Here is a 25616-nt window from a genome sequence, read left to right as displayed (position 1 = left end):
TGGAGTGCTGTGCACAGTCCTGGTGTCCCCAACATAAGAAGAACATGGAACTGTTGGAGTGAGTCCAGAGGAGGGCCATGAAGTGGATTAGAGGACTGGAGCACCCTTCCTACAAAACCAGGCCAAGAGAGTTGGGGCTGGTCAGCCTGGAGAAGAGAAGGTTGCATGGAGATCCCATCGTAACCACCCAGTATCTGAAGGGAGCCTACAGGGAAGTCAGAGAGGGACTCCTCATCAGGAGCTGCAGTGATAGGACAAGGAGTAATGGGTACAAACCGAAAGAGGGGAAATTTAGGTTAAACCAAGGAGAAAAATCAGCCTACAGTCTTTCATGTTTAAATTTTTCTGACATTTAGCAAGTCACTAAAACACACATATTGGCACCTAACACATAGGGAAGGAAATAGAAAATTGCACCACTAAGACAAAAACAAAGATACCTTCAGTGGATGTAACTGACAATCCTAAAGAATTACTGTTGTCTTAAGTTAATGAAGGACAAAATTTAGAGAGGAAAGGGTCCTTAGCCTGCACAGCAAAGTTGCTTCCATGTCACGCTTATGTTCTTTAAGTTTGCTTTCTTCAATTACCAAGATTGAATTACTGTGATTCTGCCTAATCTTCATCACTATCTTCCTCAAGAAGGTCCTGTTTGCCCTTTACTCTGAACATGGCACTTTGCTTCTTCTGTGACTTTGGCCATTAACTTCACTACTTTTACATAACCTGCCTGATTCCTGCATCTGATGAGGGAGCTGCAGGTAGAAAGCCATCTTACTGTTATGATATAATGCTACTTCTAGTGTTCCCACTGCACTTAACTTTGTAGCTGGGATGATGCCATTTTCACCTGAGAAAAATCCGAGAGTTATCATCAAGTTCTACCACTGAAAGTGTTGGGCTGCCTTTCTGGGTTGTACAGAACAATAAACTGAGAGGAACTGAACTGTGCTACAATTCTCAAAACAGGCTGAAAGAAAGAACACAGAAAAGAAACTGTGCTCCTATTTAAGCATGTTGAACAATTTGTAAGCATCTTTCTGCATCCAATATTTCATTTTATTCAGTTAATGAAGGCCCAGATAATTAGAGGATCTTTTTTCCCCCAGATAACTTTTTTTTCCCCCCGTGAATGTAAGAAGCAAGCAAGCAAAAATAAGTTACACCTCAGTCTCACATTAACCTATCAAATTACTAGGCAGAAAATCTTTGGTTGCCTCCCCCCAATAATGGCATTTAGCAGGAATGAACAAAAAAAGTCCTGCTGTAATTATCTCTGTTTACCACAGTCTATCTCCCTGTATACACTCAACCACCAGCTAAAAATAATACTGAAACTAAAGACATTTTATGCCACTGGCTTGATAGGGACAGAATTTCATTTTCTGCACCTTTTGTAGACAGCAGATACATCAACATACTGTGCGTTTGTCCTCCCAGTTAATAGCAGAATTAAAAATTCCTAGAAAAGTCACCTAGGGCAGACCCTACCAAGAATATTCTTCATGGCAGATAAGCAACAGATCAAACAACATTCAGACATTGCATTACATACCTGAGGAAGCTAAAGTAGACAGGGGCATCATACTAAACAACATTTCCTATTTCAAGTCAAACATTCGTAGTGCTCAGAGAAGGAATACTGGTGGCTTCCCAAGTTTTAGGCTATCTTTACGGTGTAAGCAGTTCACAGTTTTTACTCTCATTAAGCACTGTTTAGATCTCAGCCCGTAACATTGTCTAGACATGAAGAAGGCACTCTACTTGCTAATGAAACTGAGACACTCATTTTGACATTTAATGTGTCATATCTATTTTATTTATAACCTCTAAATATCTATGAGATGAGACATCTCCTTTGTAAAATAGGATTAAATAGATCTGTAAACTGTTATGTAGAACTCTGGTGAAATCAATTTGGGAAGGAAATTAAGGTTTCTCTTTTTCATGACTTAACCAAGAACCCTTCCAAGAGGCTCTTGTAGGGGAGAGGTGGCAGGCAGCTTGCCTCACAAGTGATGACAGCAGCCCCTAAATCAAGTGTCACACAGCTTCAAGCCCTAAGGACTCATCAGTCATGCCTGCAGGAGGGGAAGGAGCAGCCTCCTTCCTTGAGATCAATGAGGCAAACACAGAATACTCCTTCTTCACTCCTAAGGATGATTGATGACTCCTTAGCAGCTGAAGTGTGTGACATTTGATTTCACTCACTGATAAGACTGTGTCTATCCAAACACCTTCTAGTTAATGTTTCCAGGGCTCCCACATAGCTGTTCTTTGTGACATTTTTTACACAAAGCTCAATTGTTCAATGATTAATGAATTTCTCAACAATAGAAGAAAATTCTGAAAGAGAATTTTGTAACTGTGTCCCTTGATACGCTGATCACAACACAAAACAGGAATCTAGGCTCCTCAAGGAAACCTAATGGGAGATCTCCTGCACCTGTCAAACCACACTTGTAGGCAAAACAGTCCTAAAAGAGAACTGGCTTTTTAAAATATACACTTTAGGTCTCCTTTCCAGGAAACCTAATGATTGATGGTTATTGATTAAAAATATTTTCCAAAACTTTAATAAGCAGATTTACACAAGGTTATAGATTTCAACAGACTTGAGACATGCTTTATGGCTTTCTTATTTTTCTTACAACACCACATTCTTACCCAGTTTCCTATTTTGAAATTATGCAATCAACATGATTTGAAACTATGCTTTGCAACTACAAGGTACACTTGCTTATAGGTTGTAAAACATGCATGCTTTATATTACATCCAATTGTATCACAGGCTGTGTTAAATAAACGTTTTTACTACCACTTAAATCTCACAGCACTATTTACATTTATTGTTGTGCTTTTGCTCAAGTTTTTGCTTTTAAGATTGATACTGAATTAAATGTTTTAAGCAGATGTATTTTTAACCCTCTTACGAAATGAGGAATGATTTTTGAGCCTGATTTTCTAAGTGCCATGTTCGGCTGGATTCTGCTCAACGCCTTTGGAAGTTTTAGCACTTTGCACAAAAACCATGCCTCTTTGATAAATACAAGAACCAGGCAATTCAGAAGTCTGTCAGAAAATCCATTCAAAGGTAAGGAAACTGTACTGGTTATCAATTTCATCTTACTCTGTAAGTTTGTTTGTCAGAAAGCATACTGGCAAACAGAGGAAGGAAACTGCACTACAATCCAGAAAAAGATGATGACTGTGGCTCTCACCCCTTCAGAATGAATGACTGGAACAGAATGGCAGTACTGTCAAAGAAAAAGACTCCACATAACCTTCATCATTTTGCCAAAACCAGCCCACCAGAAGAAATCAAAGAGAAATTCCAAGTTTGGACTTGCCAAATGACTCTTTCATCTAAATTTTGAAACAAAGACATTGCTCCTGCCAAACATTGCTAAGCTTTGCTGAGGCTTCACGTGAAAAATCAAGAGCTCCGACTATTTGGAATTCAAATTCAATGTAAAACTTGGGCTTATTCCCAATTAATGTAAATGAGAGACTACACATTACCTTGGAGGTCTTTAAATTGAAAATGATCCTGACACAGAACTCTGCCAAATTAAGTCAGCAATGATGAAATTATAAAAAAATGGTGTTATGAACTGTCCTGGCACTTAAAGACATGATGAAGTCTCCATAACACTCTGAAAACTTGTTTTTGTGAAAACACTCTTTTTCAAGTCAACATTTTATTTCCAAAATATTACACTCTCAAGGAATTTAAAATACTATCTATACTGGCATACAAAATCAAAAAATGTATTTATGTTGAAAAACACACTTTAAAAAAAACATTTACCATAATAATAAATTTCTAATGCTGACATACTTTCATGTCATATAAAAAAAAAAAAAAAGGAGGCATGACATTTTGGACAATAATGTTTCGTTTATAATATAACCTTATTATATTTACTTGCATTTTCCTTCGGTAAAGAACTGGAACAGATTTTCTTTCTAAAACTGATACAAAAATTACCTTACATTCTGTCTCATGGTTCATTATGAGATAAACTAAAATCAAACTCAAAGGATGCCCTTAGTAATGCTGTTGTTAAGGACAGCAAAGCTGGCAAGCAAACCAGGGTTGACAGGGGCTTGTTTTCCAGTTGAAAGTGTACTACCTCAAATACTTGAGCATATTATATGAACAGTCTCCAGCCTGAGGAACACTTTTCAATCACCCCCTAAGAGAACCTGTATTTCGAGAGTATATGCAGACTTTTTTAAGGGAATGTTTGCTCAGCAATTAGCCACAGTTCTACCAGTTCTGTGGTATCTGGTAATTCCAAAATCCCTTTCCATACCATGTACATTAGAAAACAAGAAAGTTGAATTCTTCAAGGAAAATTATGTCCTGAAACGGTCAGATGCATTTCACTTAAGACTAAATTCATACACAGATATGGGTTGTGTGCATCGCTTCTCCCTTCTTTCTTGTTACTCTTCAACACAGTCAACTCCTTAAATTAACTAGGATAAATATTTAAAAAACATTTTCAGTAGAACAGCTCATCAGCTGGAAGGGAGAGATCTTACTGGTGTGTCCTCTGAAAGCACTGAGTACTTGTGCTCAGAAATACCATCTAGACTTCAAATAACTTATAGGGAAGAGGATATTTATGAATACCCAAACTGGGAGAATTCATGATGGAAGGGCATGGGAGGTGCAGGATGGGTGTGAAGAGAGGCTTAGTGCTCACTGTTAAATATGTGTGAGTGCCCAGATTATCTGTGGAATACATAAATGCAGCAAAACACAAATATTTCCCAGAAACAGCTGAAGTGCACAAAAAGAGAAGAAACCAGAGAAGACTCTTGGAAACCTGCCTGATTTCCTCTGAGCACACAGTCCACATGCTTGGCAAGCTCACAGGGAAACCCAACTTGCATCCTTGTGACTCTCAAGCAGTCTCCCTCTGGGAGTGAGGGACAATGTCTCCTGAAGAGACAATGGTTTTCCCAATCTGCAGTCATGAGATGACCAGACTGTTTTGAACTGGAACTCATTCCTTGCCCAAAAATTTCAAATTCAGGGACATTTTTCTGACCCAGAACACATCTTCAGATACCAAGATTTAACATTATATGGTCCACCCTTCACCACTCACTCCTACTGTTCAGAAAAGTTCAATTCTGGCATTTTCTAAATTCTAAATGCTTACTTTGAAACCTATAAAAAGGATTATGTGTTTAGAAAATTTGCAGTCTTGAAGATTTCTTAAATGTTTTTATTCTTCTTAAAATAAATGTCTATTTAAAACAAAGCAAAAATGTTAAACTAGGAGTTTGAAATCTTTCCACCTACCTATTATAGCTAAAGAAAGGTTTATAGGTTGTCATTCTCCATTTGGATCACTTAGTAGAGGAGGAAAAGTGCTCCTCTTATTGATTACACTTATATTTACTGAAAATGGAATGTGTCAAATGAATTCCATTTTAGAATCACAGTGATAGTATGCTCCAATTCTCACAGTGGGGATGTATTTTTACTTTTCCTGACCCATTCTCTCCAACAAGTTTCCTTGCAGTCCTGCAGTTTTCCCAAGTCCTTCTCTTTATCCAGTAAACCAATCTGAAATCCAAGCTTTTAATTCAAGCAAATTTCTTATCAACCACACCACTTGTCTATCACATTGTCTACTTCCCCACAAAACCCAAAAATCCTCCAGATTTCAGATCTCCTCCATAATGAATATTCACACTCAAAACCATGCCTTTCCTTAAAATGATCAGTCACTACCATATCCTCCTCAGCTCTATGAAGCATCTTTTTGGCTTATCAGTAAATCAGTCTAAGTTCAAACACCTTCAGAGTTCTCCCAGTACATTTTGGTCCCTCATCAGAACTGTTGTGTGTCTCCCACAGGTCTTTTCAGTTTTTGATGTGGCTTAAACCCAGACTATTTGTCCATAATCAGGCCAACACTGGGCCATCACCCTACCTCATGGTTCCCTGGATCACCTTTTCAAATTCCCCTCCAAGTCTTCCCAATACCAAACCATGCCACTGTCTAAAGAGCTGTCTAAATTTCCACCTAAGAGTTTCAATTTTCTTGTCTCCTCTCCTGGCAGAGTTACACTACTCATTCTGCCATTACACCACGTCTGGTCCTGCCTTCTGACAGACTGAAGGAACATGGGAAGGTTTGCAGATCATGAAAATAAAAGACCCTAAGAAGCAATAGTCTAATTCCAAATTACAAATGAAGTCTTAAAAGTCTCTTTTCCCAGAAACTGTTATTCTCTATACTAAAAAAAAAAAAAAAAGAAAAAAAAGAAAAAAAAGAAATTAAATTCATGTTCAACTCACAGAATAGACAGCTATTATCTGCTCACCTGAAATATTTGTTTCAAGGAAAAAAGTGCCCGTCTCAGCTCCCGTCCATTGGAATTGTAAAGTTTTTCTGGGAAAACAAAATAAGAAAACAGAAAAAACTTCAGCATAAACAAAACTGACAACACAGCAAGAATGTAGTACAGCTTTTGAAAGAGTCATAGCACCCACTTCCCATTAGGCAGACTGCTCTCAAAAAAATTAGCTTTTAAAACTATAGATATAGGACTTATTCATTAAATGTGCATGTAAACCAGGATTTAGTTGTCTATAACTTCAGATGGCATCTGAAGTAAATTCACAATAGCTTCAACAAGATCAGTGAGAAACAATTCTCTGTGGAGTTTTTGAAAATGCTTAGAAATACTGTTCTTTCTGCATTAAGGTAAATTTAGGGTTTACTGAAAGTACCAGATTAATCTCAAAAGACTCAGCTGAGACCACTCTTTGCCTTTGTTATCAAAGCTAGAGCCACTGAATCCCATCCTTGACTGCCTTCCCTCTAGACATTCTTTTCTCATGTACTCATCTTTCTATTGTTAAATCCTTTCTCCAATAGCAATGAACGTTAATACCAGAAATAGCCGGACAGTCTGTTCTAAGTATAATTCAAAACAGTGTTTTATTCTCATGAAAACTGATCTTGACCTTTTTCTAAATGAAGCAGAAGCCTTCTTTTCATCATCCAATATTGAAATGTATTACTTCATTTATTCCCCTACTAATGCATCCTCACAGAAATAATTTAAAGAAGACAAAAGCAACTCCTCTGCTGCCTTTCTGAACCCTGCAACAATGTTAGTGCCTTTGGAAGAAGTCTGAGACTATGCATCACAAGACTGTTGTTGCAAATTTGGAAGTGATTTGTGACTACGCAGGGATAGAGCAGAAGGTGAGCCCTTCAAATCTTCCTGGTCTACTACATTTAGTATTACTATTACCTGATAGAGACTTTACTAAATACTTCTACAGTCCTAAATTTAATTTAAGTCCCTAATTTAATTTTATTACATTACTCCAATCTAAGGGCAATCACAAAGGAAAATCAAATCTTCATGGTCACCTCAGATAACACACTTTGCCTCACCCACAGATTATCATGAAAGAACCCTCTCTTCAATGGACAGTGGCCAGCAGGTCCAGGTATCTGGAATGCCCACGGAGTGACAATATTCTTATGAGAAAATTAAATATCAAATCCCAGCGTTTTATTTCTTACTTTCTCTTGTCTATTTATCTTTCAATTACCACTTTATACTACAAAGCCAAATTAAATTTTATTTTCCTCTGTCAGGAAGTTGCAAAAAGGGCCTAGCATTTGAAGATTCAATGCATTTATAACTCAGTAATAATTTTTTACTTTAATCAAGGAAGGTAGGGTTTAATTTTAGAAAAACATTTCTTATTCCCAACAGCCATCTTCAACCAAAGAAAAAGTATGAAGTAAAATGTCAGCAAAACTAACACTTTTTTTTTAACTTTGAAAGTAGTTTTGTTCATCCCTAATTGCCTCTGATTTCAAAGGCAGAATGTACAGAACTGGCAAAACTATTGTTGTTATAAGTTGTCTCCTTTCTTGCACTTTTTATAGATTCTTGACAAAACATTGGAGGAACGGATTTCACTTCAAGCCATAAACTTAGAGGCACACTTTAATTACTCTCACTTAAAAACGCACTGGCATGTAGGACTACGTTTCTTGGCAGGATAAAGAGTAATTTTGTCAGGAAAGCCTAAAGAATAATAAAGATCTTCTAAGACCCAGTCTGCCAACTTTACATGCCACATTACACAAAATATTCCTTTTTGAAAGTTACCTCCATCTGGCATTTGTTATTACTAATTTCCCTCTATTCATAATTCACCAGCATCATTATGAGCAGAATGTCTCCAAACAAGGCAGTGCATTATCATCCTAATTAAGAGAGGCACCACTTCTTAAAGTCCTGGCAACTTTGTACATAAATATCAATGTCCTAACAAATGCCATCTGTTGGTCTCGGTCTTAAACAGAAATCATCATCCCAGCCCGGGGTGAAGTCCTAACAAACCATTGTTACGATACCATAACACTGGTTGTTTCATTGATGCATGAAGGTTTTTGGTACATCTCAGAGGAACAATGCTGAACATTTTTTCTCCTTGGTCTTTTCACAGAGCATAACCTCATCCTTGGCAATCAGCACAAAAAATGCTCTCCCTGCTTGTCTGCAGCAGAGAGGACAGAAGTTACCGACTGCAGCTCAAAAAGGCATCCATCGTTAGAGCTAAGGACCAACAACTACTGCAAGTATCGTTTGACAACAGTTGTGGCAGGTATCACAAATGCTTGAGATGGGTAAAAAACCCATCTGAGGAGTGACAGTCCAGGTAAGTCATCTCATCTCATCTCGTCTCATCTCGTCTCGTCTCGTCTCATTTCTGACATCTTCTACCAGAGACAACGTCCACTCACAGGTACCTCCTCATGCAGAGCTCATCTTGTTGAGTCAGCTCAAAGATACAAGTCCCCAGCGCCTTCACCTGTTACTCTTACACATGGGCAACACACTCTCTAAGTCTTGACACCCATTTCTTACAGTGCTGGCAGCCATCAGAACCATTCTCTGAGCATAGCCCAAGGAGGAAAGTGAGATGGCCATGGTACATCAGAAGACGTTCTGCTTCAGAAAACCTCAGTCCAGGATGAACCTCACCCAGGGCAGGAAAGCCTGTGTAAGCCAAGGTACTGCATGGACCCTTGAAAACATCTGTACTTTTATGGTGTGTGCTGTTCTCCAGATTACAGCTGGGGTACACTTGCTAAGATGCTCTCGAGGTCTTAGAGAATTCCCATTTGTTAACAGTAACTTTAACACCCCAGGGACCTCAGGCTCATTCCAAAAGCCCTAGACTGCAACTGAGGCTATGAAAATGCATCAGCAGAAACTGAAGGGCAAAAATCACTTCTGAGCTGTTTTCCTATGGTAGAAAAACAAAATTTAAAAAAAAGGAAAGAGCAAGAGAGAGGAAAAGCCACATTTGCTTACAATGTTTTCATACTGCAGACAATTCAGAAACTCGATAGCAGATGAATACTTGTTTTACATAAGCAGTTTAAAGTGTTGCCCTCTGAATCAGACTGAGAAATAACTTTCCATGTTAAAGCACAGAGGTGACTAATGCCCATGGTACATCCCTGGCAGAGTTGTCTGTAACTGAAATAAATGATGCCTACAGCACTGAAACAGGAGTCTAGCCTGCTACTATCACCAAACCCAGACAATTCTGAGGTGCTCCAAGGACAGTCCAAAGACTCACATGTTCATTGCTTTGTTACAAAGTGTCAGATAAGGTTGAATATGTACACCAGGACTGCTTTACGCCAGAAAAGAAACACCTGAACTTCAAGCAGGAACACGCACTACTAAACCTCTCCCTGAAACTTCTCTGGCCCTTTGGTAAAACACATTTCCTGTCCTTCTCCAGGCCAGGTGCAGGCTGGAGACATTCTACATTCATACTTCAAGATACGAGAAGATAAAACAGGTCAGTGAGTTCATAGGTCAGGGAGTTTGTGAGATCTGACTTCATCTACCTATTAATGATGGTGTTTCTGACAGCTGAGTCCTGATAAGGAACACTATTGTAGTCACTTTTACTTCATTTCTTCATGAAATAAAGAGCTGCATCTGCGGCTGTGAAATAGCTTTAATTTCATATACACAGATGACAGAAAATTCTCCTTGTGTTTCCCTCTGACGTTAACTAACACTAGAGGGCACTGCTTATTTCCTTATTTTATGAAAGAAAGGCACTGTCCCTCCATGGGCTTCCCACTGATAGAGCAATACTGTTTGGGATGAAGAGTTGGTACTTCATTAACCTTGAAAACCTGTTTTTAATCTGTAGAATGTAGGATATCCTAGGAAATTAAAAAGCATCAGCACTGCCAATCTCAAACATTCAAAATCAGAGTCAACTCTTTTGAAACTGATAGAAAACCAGGCACTGGTAAGGGCCTGAGTTTTATTTACCTTTCTGCAAGAAGCAAGAGTCACATTTATTAAGTTATCCTTCACATCATAGCAGGGAAGTGTATATCCTTGAAAGACAGAGAGATTCCCTTAGCTCAGCACTTGTTTCTAGATGCAGAGAATCATAGATAACCAGGCTTGTGGTAGAGACAGACATGTGTGACAGGTAGCAACCTGCAAGTGGCGATTTTCCTGCAACAGCAGAACTTTGGTTAAGAGAAGCCTTTACACTCTAAAAGAAAACTATTTATTACTCTGTACTTTTGATTGCTTTTAATTTAGTGAAAAACAATTCAGGCTAAGTGAAAAGGGATTACTATAGGTGAATTTGGTACAAATGTAGCAGTGGAGGGAAGGCAGTTTCGTTTGCAATCAACATCTTTTCAGAAAGGAAGAGAAGTCTTTAAAGATATTTTATCAGACAACTTGCAGCTTTCAAAGGGATTCTATATTTTCAAAGGTAATTGTCAGAGGCTCAAATTTCATTGGGTATTCACCTCTTTTGACTATGTGGGAAAAGGAACTTTTTAAAGAAAGTAATAATTTGCCCTTATATTCTCAATAAAAGTACTGACTGCCTTCTATGGGAAAAATAAGTGTTTTCAATCCACAGTAATAAAAGAAAAAGTGGAGCTGGCTGAACATTGCTTGGTTCAGTCCCACGTGTTACACCTGACCTCTGACCGACAGGGTACCATCCTCCTCCCTTCCTCTTCCATCACACCCATTGAATTAGTCCCTGGGATATAGTAATTTATACAGCATCAGCCTTTTGAGCTGTTGGCAAAGGCTTGTGAACATCTGGCTGAGCACAAATGGGAGTTGCTCTGCTTCACTTGCTGCTGCCTGAATGACCTCCATGTCTCCCATCCATGCCTCTTTTCTTTAAGCTATAATTTCAAGATGAAGCTCCTTTCCTTACAAAAACATAAAAGGGAGATTAACTCCACATTTGATTACATTAGCAGGATACCTGGTGCAGATCCACTTAAATGACATTTGAAACATTTCCTGCCATTCATTTTTACCTTGCATGGGACAGAAGTAGCAATACTGTCTGTCTTCCAGTAGCCACTTGGAAATTAGGCAGTATTTAGAAACGAAAAAATTTAATTCCTCTCCCCGCAACAAGGAATAAAACATTATTTTAAATGCTCACTAGGAAGAAGTATTAGTGATAAAATTAAAAGGCTTTCAGAATTTAAATGAACTGCCTACCTTTTCAGCAGAACGGATGGGAAAAAAAAACTTGAAAGAACAAAGAAAAGTGTTTATAATGGTAAGAAATTTTGGCATTCACCCTTTCTGTGAATGCCGATGCCACACTTCTAAATTTATTACTGCACTATTCCAATTTTAAATGCATGTTATTTTATCTGAATGAATGTATACAATTGTAAAACTAGGGAAGAATCTGAGCAATACAGCGAGAAGTCAGGCATACAGGTCTACTCCTGTGAACAGGCATCAGGAAGGAGCCTGGTAGACTTCACTGGAGTAGGCCCATGGGTACATATAGTGCTGCAGATCTATAAAACAACTGTATATAAAACTAATTAGCGTAGTGTGCCAGTCTTTCACTGTATGTCAAACAAATTAAAGCAGTTCTCTAAGAAAAGACCTGGTCCTGTGCCAAGAATAGGCTCTTTTCTTAGTTTTGCTTTTGTCCACAGAAGTTAGTCATAAATGTGTTGGCCAGACAAGGCACTCTCCTTTTCTACCCAGACCCCCTAGAAAATGCATGAAGAAGGGATTCATTCACAGGCATATTGCCCACTACTGCATTAACACAACTGCTGCTTCTGCTGAGATTACTTCGTTTTGCATGTTACACATTTCCTTTTTTCCCTCTGAATCTGATCTTATTTTGTCTGGATAAATGGTTATGCATTAATTAGTGGAACATGTGAACTCAAACTGCATATTCTCCCACTGATCCAGGGATAAATGATTAGCGCAGGAAAGCGCTTTCTCACAGTAAAGGACCTTAGGCTGAGCAAGTGGCTGTGTACAAATTTCGGGAAGCTGAGCCCACATCACTGTCAGCACTGACTGCTTTGGAGGAATGCGCAGGCTGCCTCCAAGGAATGCCGCCCCAGCTCCCTGGCAGAGAAAAAAACCTCCCTACTCTCCTTTTCATTTAGACACACAGCAGCTGCTTAGCTAATTATCTGGGACAGTGGGTCCCCTCAGCAAGCAGGGTCCTTTGCCCCCACTGGGAGAGGGGGATCCTTTGTCGGGAAAGGATCCTATTACGCCTGCATATGAGAAGAGCTCAGCTTCAAGCCTGCATCCTTATTCCCTTTCTCTGTAAAGGACTCACAGGTGGGGAGTGGGAGGAGAGAAAGACAAAATAGCCTTGGACACCCTTTCCTATCCCATACCCTAAAGCCATGCTGGCAGAGGCTCAAAGAGTGCAAAGAGCCACCTGCAAACCCCAGGGAGCCTGTGGGTTTGGACAGACAAGCAGGGAGAACTCCAGGGCAGGGTCTCCCCTGGGAATGAAAAATACCCAATTCAGCCAGCACTTCAGAGCAATTCTAAACGCTCGCGCTTAGGGATTTTCCTGCCTCTTTGAGAGAAGTCTGCTTTCCTGACACTGCAAAAAGTACCCAGCAGTAACAGTCCCCGGATTTCCACAAGGAGAGTACACAGGGCAAAACCCCCACTCCAGGAAGATGGGTTGCAGCTAACCTTTTTTGAATATTTCTCTGAAATGCCAAATGTCTTAACTTCTATCACAAGGGAATTAACATGAAACTGTCAGCACAAGAATGATGATATGTTTAAATCTACTGAAAAAAGTATCTGCTCCTTCAGGTGTAAGTGTCCTCCCTTACTTCTTGCTCCTGTGTTTCCAAGAGATATGAAATGACATTCAATCAATTGTGGGAAATGAGTAGTATATAAGAAAAGTCCAGAGGATCAAGAAGAAAGACGATGACCCTGAGTATGAGGAATCAGAGACATGAAACAACAGGTCCTTTTCATTCTGAACACAGCATTCCTGAATATCCTGGTGACTCCCCTACCCTTGGTTCTAGGTATTAGTCAGTGCTGGAGGTTCAGCATAAACTACAGTAACATCTAAATCATTCCATGAGATTTAAAAGAAGGAGGTTTTTATGCAGCTATCTGGTAGAAGGGACTTTCCAGTTTTTATCATACTGCACTGTCATGGTTTAACCCCAGCTGGCAGCCAAGCCCCACGCAGCCACTCACTCACTCCCCCATGAGCGGGATGAGGAAGAGAATGGAAAGTGTAAAAGTGAGAAAACCTGTGGGTTGAGATAAAGACAGTTTAATAGTAAAAGAAAAATCCACTCACACAAGCAAAGCCAAACAAAGAATTCATTCACCATTTCCCATGGGCAGGCAGGTGCTCAGTCATCTCCAGGAAAACTGGGCTCCATCACACCTAACAGTGACTTGGGAAGACAAACACCTTCATTCCCAACACTGCCCCCTTCCTCCTTCTTTCCCTTCAGCTTTATATGCTGAGCATGACACCATATGACAGGGAATGTCCCTTTTTGGTACGTTGGGGTCAGTTCTTGTGCAAGCACAGCCCCCTCGCTGGTGAGGTGGGACGAGAAGCAGAAAAGGCCTTTACTCTGTGTAAGTGCTGCTCAGCAATAACAAACACATCCCTGGATAGTCTGTCCCAAACTAGGTACTATGAAGAAAACTAACTCTACCCCAGCCAAAACCAGCACATCCCCTCTGGCTGCATAACAGGACTATATAGCTCTCCTCTCAACCATTTCTACCAAACTTCTGCATATTCTGCTTGGTTTCAAGAAAATCACCTGACATGGATAAACCATTAGCCAGAATTTCCCCTTTACAGAGCTCTAAATTACTATCCTTTTGCTCCTGTAGATCCATCCACATGGAACTAGGAAGAACATTTGTTGTGCTATCTGCACACATTATGGCAAACAAATGCCAATGGTTTACACTAAAGGGAGATGTTACAACACGGCATGTGTTTATATACATAGTTAAGTGCAAAAGGAAACCTTAGTCTTCATCTGCTGGATCCAGGCATTTGCAGCTGTGGAAGATGGTGCTTTCTCTGTATGTTGCAGTGCATTATGTTAAGATCTTAAAAACTGATGGGGTCAAAATGTCCTCTTACTGTTTCCATTCCTAAATTACTTAGCGTATTAAGGTCCTGCTTGTTCATAAACAAAAGAAAGGATATATAAGGTGATGCGGGCTGAGAGCAGGGTGAAGCTGCCTGACGAAAAGGGCTACCACTTTTCCTCTTAGTTTCAGATCTCTCTGCTCACTACTGTTTTCCCAATTCTCTACTGCAGAAACCTGTGTCAGTTGCTGCTGTGGAAAAAAGGACATAAGCAATGAGAAAGCCCAAGAGCAGGAGACCACAACAGCAGGTTTCACCTAACTTATAAAGTAAAAGTCAGACTGGGACATTAAAACTCAGTGTCAACAAGGAATCACTTAACTCCACAGAAAGCAACAGCAACAATCCCAAGAAACTTGAATAGCTCATGAATTTCCATTATTAAAAGTCCCAGGCTTTTAAAATTAGTTATATCTGGAGAGATAAAGAAAATGCATTGGGTGTTCGTTGCCAAAAGACATTTTTTAGAACTGGCTTTCAGGGTCTGGCTGGGGAAAATACTGCAGGCCAGTGGTACAAAAAGCTTTTCCTGCCCTCTATGAGCCAAAGACTGTGACTGGAACAGCAAGGCAGCTCTGAATCCACTTCCCATCTGGTTATCACCACAGCTTTTATTTCCAGTTCCAAATTACTTCTCTCATGTATCCTTTTTGATTTTGTAAGCTAGAATACAGAATTCCTCTTTACAGCTACAGTTACATTTCCCAGCGAGTCTGATGCCTACTGATAACTTTGAACCCATGGGGACACTATGTAGGTCTATGCACACAGAACAAACTGCTCAATCAGCTCAGTCTTCCTTCCTTGAAATAAAAAGCCATATTCAAAAGTTACAGCCTTTCCAACACATTAACAAAATGAAGAGCCTCTACCTCTTCAGCCTACTTATTTCAGCTATGGAACAGGCACCATACTTCCCTACAATGATTTATTTATATCGGTCCTTGAATGCAAAAGGCACTAATATGCTCTTTAGTTCTGAAGTGCAGGAAACAGTACTTTGGGTTGACAGCTTCAAAGGAGGGCACTTCTGCATGTCCAAAAAATGCTATGACTGCTCTTCTGTAAAAGTCAAAGGGTTACAAAAGTGAAAAGGCTGCGTAACAAGGTCAAATATTACAGCACCGTATTAGAGCAAGTGGTGACGGAAAAGACTTGAGAGGTCATCTTGTTCATCCCCCTGCTAATGCAAAATTGTTCCCTAGAGAGTAATACAGCAGGAAGGTAGTTGTTATACTAAAATATAGGTTACATAATTCAAGAGAATGGGGCTGGGGAAAATTGCTAGAAAAGAAAATAATATAGAAGAACTTACTGCTTCTTTAGAGATTACTGCAGCAAAACAGGCTAAACCATAATTTTAAAAAAGTATGTGGAGACCAATCTTTAATGTTTGTTTCAGTTTACAACTTGGTCTCTGAGTTGCTGACCTGTGTGCTTGTGCTTGAACAAGCACATCAGCCAGTGCCTCCTGGATTAGAAATATTTAATAAGAACATGCTAGTCATGATTTGAGTTTTCTGCTTTTATTCTCTTTTAAACACAGTGCCAACATGTTGCTCTGCATGTTCAATCAGTATTAGTAAACAAAGAGCAACAAGAAAATTATAGCAACCCATCACCAAAAAAAGACAAAAAATTTAGGCACACCCTCACTATTCCTTGAATTATGGATGCCTTATCTGTGCTGACAGCTTGGCAAAAGGCAAACTGTCTGAGAGCAAAGACATCAGAGCTTTGTGCCAAGAACCTGAATGAGCTCCTGAGCTTAAAGCTCATATCAAGTTTTTTCTGTTGCATAATACATAACAAAACATGTCAGATGCTACCTCCAAGACCAAATTGTTGCAATGATCCTAAGTCCAGCCTCAGGAAGTGCATCAGAACTTAACCAGTCCTTTCCTTTCAGAGGATGCTGCCTCCTAATTAACTGCATGCATTGAAGCACCAGTTTGTTCAAAAATTTGGAAAGCGAGGATGAGACCATTCATCTGAAGCAAGACAACAGGCAAAAGAGCAGCAGCAGCAGTTCATGCTGAAAACCTGATAAAGCTGCTTCTCTTCAGATTGCTGCTAGCAATTACAATGCTGTGTGCATTTTTAAATAGCTGAGCCTTCATTGCCTATGTATATGTGAGACTTCCCAGTCTCACAGCCATGCTGCTGGAGGCAACTGGTTCCAACTCAGTTTTAGGGGTTTTTTTGACCATTTGAAGTGGCTAAGACCAAGAATCCACCACAAAATCCTCACACACAAAAACCAGTAGATGTTCCTGTGACTGAGACACACTATCCATATTAAGGATTAGTATTTACTTGCACTTCAGCATCCCCCAGAAACATCAGCCACACAATCACAAAGATCCCTTCTGGAGAGCTTCTAGAGGTGGCACCTGAATCCAGTGGAGCTTCATCTTTAGGATTTTTTATCCCAAAATTAATTTAAAAAGAGAATAAGCAAAGTGTTCCAATGTAAATGCCATAGCATCTTCAGGATATTTATTTCAATTTTTCATTACATTTGGTGATGATAATACTGATTTCTAAAAGAATTTTTAATAATTTAAATTCAATATACAGACCTCCTCAGTCTGAAGCTCTTGCCATATCTCCATATAACAGCCTCTTCCTTATGTTAAGAACTTTACTTGTAGCTCATTTTTTCTACACCTTCCTGTTCTTATGTACATCCTCTAATCAATTCACATCCTTAAATGTCTAAATCCAGACACAGCAATTCAACTAAGGCTTTACTGATTTTGAGTAAAGAGGAGAAAGAGCATTTCAATAGACAAAGATTAGGTTTTGCTTCAGTATTACAGTCACACGACAAAGAACAATCCCTTAAGTAATAGTCTCATAGCTCCTAGCAGACGTGATCTCAGTCAAAAACAATAAGCTCGTTAACCAGCTTTGTTCTAATAATTTAAACTGTCTTTTCCCATGTGTCTTGATGCATTTTAGGGTTTCTGGAAGGATGCTTCTTTAGAATACTTGAAGGATATAGTTAAATTAACAGAAATTAAATTAACAGAAACAGAGGGAGAATGAAGAAATATCAGATGTGCAGAAGGAAAGACTGCAGCATAAATACTTTTAGCAGATGTCAAAGTAATTCAGGGTCAGCAAGTTTCCCATCACTCTGAAATTGCTGGGACACATGAAAAACACACTATTTTGGCAACTGAAAAGCAAACCCCACAAATAAACTGGAACAGAACCACTAAATTCTCAGGCTAAGTCCATGCCAATGCATGACACTCATCTGATGCAGACGCCAGATGAAGCACATGGCCAGTCCTCCTGCAGAAGGCTGGGGAGCCTCGGAGAACCCAGCTATCTGCTGGACAACTCACTTCCCAGCACTCCTATGGCTGCTGCACCCTGTGCCTCGCCATCTCCTGGGCCACACTGGCACACGGGGGTACATCTCTGCTCCATCTGCTGTCCCATGTCTTACAGCAGGAGGGACAAGAACAGGCATCCCAGGAACGTGGCACAGGCACCCTGACCGCTTAACACAGGAGGAAGGAAGGTGACACCCTGGGGCAGCCAACAGCCTCGAGCTTCACACGGTGCACACAGCAGCCCTGCAAGAGAGCGCTGCTGGCCTGTACCCCAGAGCAATCTCTTTGTCCCTCAGTTACTATTGGGAATACAAAGGCTTTTTTTCACAAGTGCAGACACCTTTGTACTCTCTTAAGGACCTGCACATCAGGCTGCAAAGATTCAACAGCGGAAGTACTTAGGTGTTTCACATCCATATAAAAATGATGTAAAAGTAGGGTATGTCTCCACTTTCCAAGTACCATGATTAGGGTGAAGGGAGGTGTCCAAAGTGTATTAAAATCAGGAAATTACTGATAAAAGACCATGTTAATCAGGTAGAAATTTCACTTTTGGAAATTGTCCCTCATTTTCACAGCTGAAAAATATCCTAGATATTCCAGAAACAAGATGTATGATGCTTGTACGGTCCAGAACAGTATGGTTGGATCTTTGAGAGGGAATACAAAACAAATATCGGAACAATCATTTCACCCCCATTAACAAACACAACAACTATACACCTCTGTGCTAGATGCTTCTCTGAGTTCTATTTGGACATCAGTGAGTTTGGTTAAGTGCATTAGCAGCTGGAGAGAAGCTGGTATATAAATCCACCTACTGCTCTGGCAACACATCTTCCCTTTTGAAACAAAAGCTGGCTGATGCCTCTCCAAGCAATGGTGTGATGCCCATTGGGGCACCAGCTCTTTACCTCTCTCGCTGTCTGCAAAGACAGAAGTGAAAGAGACCTTGGAGCATTCCTAGACTCACTTGGAATGATTTCCTGCCCTCTCAATCTATCCAGATCAATAGTTTTTACAACAAATAATTTAAATGAAAAGTCACTCAGACTATGGGATTCCTTTCCATATGGGCCCACTCTCTGCTGGGTCAGGGCAGCTTCCAGGCAGGTTTGCAAGTTTCCAGGGTAAAAGGAAAGGCTATCCTCACAGAGCTCCAACCATACCACCCTACCAGACACATTTTCAAACACTCCTCAAGCACAATTTCTGTTTACCATACCATGTGGAACTCAGCCTGAACTTGTTTAACACATGTTTGTGTTATTTATCCAAACTCATTCATCACAGTTGTAAAACATCTGACAGACCATGGAGGTTTTCCAGTGTGTATCAGGCCTCTCGCTTCATTCAACCACTGATTATTTCCACTTCTAAGTAATTTGACCAAAGCCACACGAAAGCATTCAGCTATACTAAATCTTTCTCTGTTTGTTATTAACTCAGTCACTGGCTGTAAAGAGCTCTATCTCTCTCTCTACTTATCTAATTAATCAGAAGAATATCTATATACACATGTATATGATACATATTAACACACAAATTGTATACACACATTAGTTATATAAATTATATATTTATATATATATGATATACATATTCTACATATATAAATGAAATAGTTTCTTTTTATGAAGCTCCATGGAATAAGAAAAGTTTAATTGCTACATGGATTGAATTGTCATTTGTACTATAAACACAGCCAGCTGCTATGCAAAGTTCTTCCCCGTGCAAAATGCACACCTTACAGCACACATTACACACATTCAGCTACTTAATGTGAAATTTTTAAATTCTCAGCCATAGGAAAAACATAGTAGCATAAAATCCATGAATTCCAAAATTTACTTTGTATAAGCGCACCAAGTCAATGGAGTTTTAACTCAGATCCTGAAACTGGAAAGTAAAAACTGTTCTTTCTGTGATTACCGAGCATAAGCACTGTATTTATTGCCTTTTTACTTCTTGTCTTTTGCAGAAGAAAAGTTTTCACTATTCCTCCTTTTTTTTTTTTTTTTTGCATACTTGCCATTGCTCATTAATCACACCGACACAAGTCTGTAACTATGAAACTAGAAACAAATTAACAGCTAAGATCTGCAAGAACATTAAAAGGATCAAATCCTATCCTCTATCTAGGCTTCCTAGAGTCAAAAAAATACAGTTCCAAAGGTGTCATATGTGCTGCAGGAATTCAAGATCTGGTCACTGTTCCCAACAAACACACAACTGATTGCTGTATGGTTTGGCTATCTCATATGCTACTTTTTTTCCCCTTTGGTATAAAAACCATTACGAACTACATCATCACACTTTGACTTGGCAGCACAGGCTGGTTAGTGCAGTCCTCAGGAGTAAATAAATAAGTCCCTGTCCTTTCTCACTTCAGGAATCAGAAGTGTCCTAGGAGTAAGAGGCCAAGGCAAAAGCTGGGGCAGTAAACTGAGAATGAAAATACTCTGCTTCTCTTAATCAATGGTGTTGTGCCATTGCCTTTGAGAATCTCTGTGTTCCAAGGGCTAGTATGGATCTGACCCCTTTTCTCCCTCACTTCCTACCCTATTATTATTTCTAAAGCCTATACAGAGACACTGGAAAACAAGGATGATGACAAGGGATGAGTACAGAAGTCAGCTCCAGCAAGAAAACAATAGGGTTTGCACATCTGATTATATTCTATTACACTCAGAAAACAGGAAAATGTGGCTTCTTAGAAGAAATGCAGAATATATTATTACTGTCATCTACAGAAGGAAAACCATGAAGAAATGACCAGTTGCTCAAGGTTGCCTCAGTGGTGTTCCTGGTCTGCAATCACTACTAATCTTTCATATAGAAAGCAGGCAATGAAGCTGAAGGGACAAAAGACTTTAAGAAAAAAACCCAACAATATCCTTATTCTTTTGACTGAGGAACCCTTTCTTACTGTATACTTCTTTTTTATTGCTCTTGGCAAGGCTTTTTATGCAAGTAAGTGCCCTACAGCCTACTGTCATATGCTGTATATGAGACAACCTCTCAAGTGTGTACAGAAAACTTCAGCTGATGTAGGATTTGGCAACTTGCTTGTTAAGTGGCACTCTAGTTCATGAGCATATTAAATCCATGATGCATAATCTGCTTGGGCAGCCTGCTAGTTTTAAGATGTTAGTCTAGACCTATAAAGCCCTAAATGTCTTGGGACCTGTTTATCCAGGCATTGAGCTTTTCTGGAGGTTTTCTGATGAAACAAAAGTTACAATCAGAAAATTTCAGTCACTAAATTGGAAACACTGCATTCAAAATCTCTTGCAGCCAACAAACTTTCTTTAGATCCAAGACAGGATCCCAAAGAAGTTTACCTATATCCATTGTAACGGAGGACTCAGGAAGTATATGGTATTCAGCCCTAAGACTGACTCTGTCAGAAGCTGTGGGGCTGCACCATGGTGAGGCAAATCAGAGAACAAAACCACAGATCCTAAAAAGCTGAGAGCTCTCAGAGCCCAAAATGCACTGCAGACAACCCAGAGAGCCCAATCCTGAGTGCAAGTGCCAAAAATCAGTCACGAATTTCAGAAAAGAAAAATTCATTTGTACTCAGTTGTTCACTTCAATATCAATTTTCTGCAGAGGTATTAGGATGGTATTTCCTGGGTAGTTTCCGAGTCGTGCCACAGAATATTGGGTGTGTTTGTGAAAGCTCTGTCACTCCTCACTCCCTGCAACTTCAGGGTTTTGCATGTCTGGAACAATCTTATTTTTTTCCGGTGTTTCATTAGCAGCCCCTTTCTGAGAAATGCCAGGTGGCACCGTGCCCAGAATCGCTTGCCAGCTAATCTCAGAGGATTGGGCATCATGCCATTTGAATTAAAAGAGCTCAGCTCTAACTCACTGATAACATTTAGGAATCAAACCAATAAAATGGGAGAACAAACTGAATACAAATAACCTCTGAATGCACACAGATGATAGCTTATAACTGAAAATGTATACAGTTGTGGAGAAAAAAAAGAAACAAAAAACAAAACAACAAAAACAACAAAACCAGTAGAGGTCTTTTTTCCAAAACTTAAACCAGGGTTCAAGTGAGAAAAATCAGCTATGATTGCATTAGTTTCTGAAAACAGCAAAAAGAAAAAGAAGGAATTTGCACATTTAAGTACAGAGTTAACGTCACAGGGTTCCCTGCAACAGGGAGCTCAAACTTTAGGCAAGCTGTGCTATGCCAATCACCCCATGAAGTGCAGAGGAGAAAGAGGAAGAAAAGAATTTGCATTTGAAGGGAACAATGGAATTTCCCCCTCAATCCCTTCATTCTGGCATTTTGACATGTCCTTCCTAAAATAAAGCCGACATTTAATTTATGAAGACCAATAAAATCATAAATAGCCAGTTAAAAAGTCTGCATAATCCTAATGTTGTCCACATCAACAGTAAAGCATGGGATACTCCAGCATGTGCACGTAGACGAGCAGGCAAGAACACAGATTAAAGATTCTGTAAATTATAAACTATTTTTCTATCACGAGTTTTTAAGTTTTACAGGCTAGAAATTCCCACGTACAACCCACCCCAAAGGAGGGGTAAGGGAAGGAAAAACACAAGGCTAATAAGGATGTGACTATTAGGAAATAAAACAATTCAAAACCATTTCCTATAACACAGTTAAATAAAAATATGGGAGGCAACTTTGGCTTTCTCTGACTGCTGTCTTTATAAAGCATAACTGTTACTTACATCTTTGTCCTCTATTCTTTCAGAGACCACGAGTCAGTACAGGACAGCTCTTTTTCCTTTCACTTCATCATACATGTCTTGGAGGGTCAGATAGCACTGGTCTTGTAGTATTTTACAGCTAATTAGCAGAGATAACAGCTAATCAAATTAAATAAATCATACAGAGAAAACTGTCCTTTTCCTGTGGCATAACAACATCCAGGAAATTTTTATAGGAGAAACAACTGAGACAGGCGTTGGCAGGTCTCTCTCCATCTTACAAGCAAAGATAAAGCCGTTTTAACTTTGGTCGGAACAATCCCCCAACAGTTTGGGTGGATGAAGGCCTGCAAAAGTCGCTTGTTTTTCCGGCTCTGTTTGCAAACATGGACATCAGCCACGAGCAGACACTTCAGCACCCTCCACACAAAGGCAGATATTTCCACAACCTTGCGTGAAACGCCTGCCCTCTCCCTGTCTTTGCCCTTTGTGTGCCCTGCTGCTTGCGGGGGGCTGCAGGGACCCGCTCATCTTGTACTCCCAAAGGAGGAGGGGAAGCCAAGTGTCCACTGGGGCTGTGACAGTGAAAAAGGAGCTCACATGCAGGCAACTCTGCCCCTACCCAGTACACTGCATTCAGTGTCTGCCCTGAGCAGCCCTCGCCACTCCATGAGACCCCAGCTCCACAAGCCTTGCCTCGAGGTGCCCACACCAGCTGGCATTGACGGAGCAGAGATGTAACGCACGGCTTGCTGCTAGCACCCATCGCTGGCTCCTGCCATCCACGGGTTCTTCTGCAGACACAGCCTGATAGTCCAGGCCAGTGGAGCACAGGGGAGCCTAGAAATGAACCCTTCAGCACTCCTTTGTCTTTTCTCCTGGCATGGCTGGCAGAAATGACCACATTAGAAAGAAGTAAAAAAGCACATCACTATTGAAACACTGAATTTAATCTGTAATACCTTAATTACAAAACACACATTTCTTCCAGTGAGAATCACATCTGACTTGCTACTGATCCAGGCAGAGATTCAGAGGAAAAAGGACTAGATTGTGAGGTGCTGTCCATAAAAAAGTCTACTACTGAATTTGGTAGCTACTAATCGTTCTGGGGTGCTTCATCAATCCTCAGCAAAGCTTGCTCATGACAAGACATGCAACAAAGCAAGAACAGAACCAAACCCTGCTCTGATGATAGTAGAGCAGATTGAACCTAGAAATTAATGAAGGACAAGAAGTGGAATTACAGATGACATTCATACAAGGTCACTTCCACAGCACAGCAGTGTGTTTTCATACAGATCTTTGAGCTGCTGTGGGGCTGGATTAGTAACAGTGCTCATACTGACAAAGTTAGTCAGATTTTTAAATGATTCCATTCATCCCATTTCTTTCAAGGACATTAACATACCTTACAGAAGTCCTCAAGACATCAAATGCTATGGATAGCCAGAAACTACCCAGGTTTATCCTTTGTGTTATATCACCTCCATCGTCAATACTACACAGTCATATAAGATGAATTTGCAAGAAACATACACACACATACAAACACATACATATAATCAAAGTATATTGTCCCATTTGCACCTTGTTTTAGTCACACTTTTGATCACAATACACTGTTGTTTACCTCTACCAATAATATGACTGGTAATTTATCAAATACCTGAATACCAAAAGAGACATTTCACTGAAAAATTACATGCCCTGAAAGATGTAAAGCAATACCGACTGCACCTGCTTTTGCTTTGGCATGCTGGGCTTCCCCCCCTCATGAACTGTGACAACAGACAGATTATAGTTTACAGATTGTAAGTGAAGTACCCAGGATAAACAAGATCATTAGCTATAAGCAATCAGAAAATCACCTCACTTCAAAATCTCTGACACTAGAAAACAAAATGGAAAAAAAAATGAAAAAAATCAAAGTTACTTTGAGAAGCAACCCAGGATCTGAACTTCAGATTCGATTACTCCCTAAGCCCTGGATTCGTAGATGAGCCTGAATGTGGCAAACGGGCTCTCTCTAAAGACTGTCAAAACAAATGAGACTTTATTATGTAATTAAAATCAAGCACCGTTTTTCTGTCATTACATCAGAATTTGCCTAAAGAAATCAACATTTCTGAAGCTGGAGCACTCTAGCCATGCAACACGTGCTGTCAGAGGTAGGTTAAATCAGCTGGGAATCCTAAGTGCCTTCAATTTTCCCTGGCAGTTACTTCCTTAGCACTAAACTACAGTGAATCAGTACGCTGCCAAGCATATTTCCTTTTCCTTCTCTTTTTGAGATATTGTCCTATGAAAATCCTAACTAAAAGAAATCTTTTGCAGGTGGATGGAAATTACTTCCCAGGCTACAGCCTTCAGAACGTCACCGCACTACCTACCCACCAAAGGCTTCTGCCACAAGATAAACGTGTGTGTGTGCCTTCTCATGCTTTTGTTTTCTCTCAGACTGCTTTCTGAAGGACATAGCAAAAGTCTATGAACAGATTTGTGTAAGTGCTTTGGCATGGGAATGACTTCACACAGCAGCATTTCCATACCACCAGCAGGACAGTGCTGGTCCAGCAGCACAAACTGATGTCACACCAGTTTGTTCTGTCTGGAGACAAACTGCTCCCCCTCCCTAAAGACCAAACCTGCAGAATCCACAGACACAGTTCTGCCTAAATCTGAAGAGATTAAGTGATGGCAAAAATGAACTTTTTTTCACCTACGAGACAAGCACAAAAAAAAAAAAAATCACCAAAAAGCTACAGATATGGAATGCACACATTTGGTTTGTGCTTTCCTCCCTTCTGATAAACTTCTTAGTTTTAGTCAAAAGTAGCCTTCATGACAAGTCCTTGGTTGAAATCCTTGAAACTTTTACTCATTTGGCTCACTTAGATGAAAGCCCAAAACACAAAAACTTTTGTTTTCATGCCATCCCCAGCAAGTGGAACCAAAGCAAAGACTTGACAGCTATTTTATGTTTGAAATATTGGCTTCAAAGCAACGGGGACAGCACAGTGTGGGTGGGCCTGACACTACAGCTGTCTTAA

The 25616-nt window shown here is 39.9% G+C and overlaps 1 protein-coding gene across 4 annotated transcripts in view; it reads right to left on the bottom strand.

Moving 5' to 3' along the window:
- FHOD3 (formin homology 2 domain containing 3) overlaps nt 1-25616 on the bottom strand; it is a 386114-nt gene that overhangs the window by 204291 nt on the left and 156207 nt on the right. For all 4 annotated transcript variants that reach the window (XM_082288796.1, XM_082288793.1, XM_082288794.1 and 1 more), the window contains exon 4: nt 6352-6419. In XM_082288796.1, coding sequence (XP_082144922.1) covers nt 6352-6419 — 68 coding nt within the window. The remainder of the gene's footprint in view (nt 1-6351; nt 6420-25616) is intronic.

The sequence above is a fragment of the Coloeus monedula genome (assembly GCF_965178545.1).
Source record: "Coloeus monedula genome assembly, chromosome: 1".
NCBI lineage: Eukaryota > Metazoa > Chordata > Aves > Passeriformes > Corvidae > Coloeus > Coloeus monedula.
This window is presented reverse-complemented; position numbering and strand designations above follow the sequence as displayed.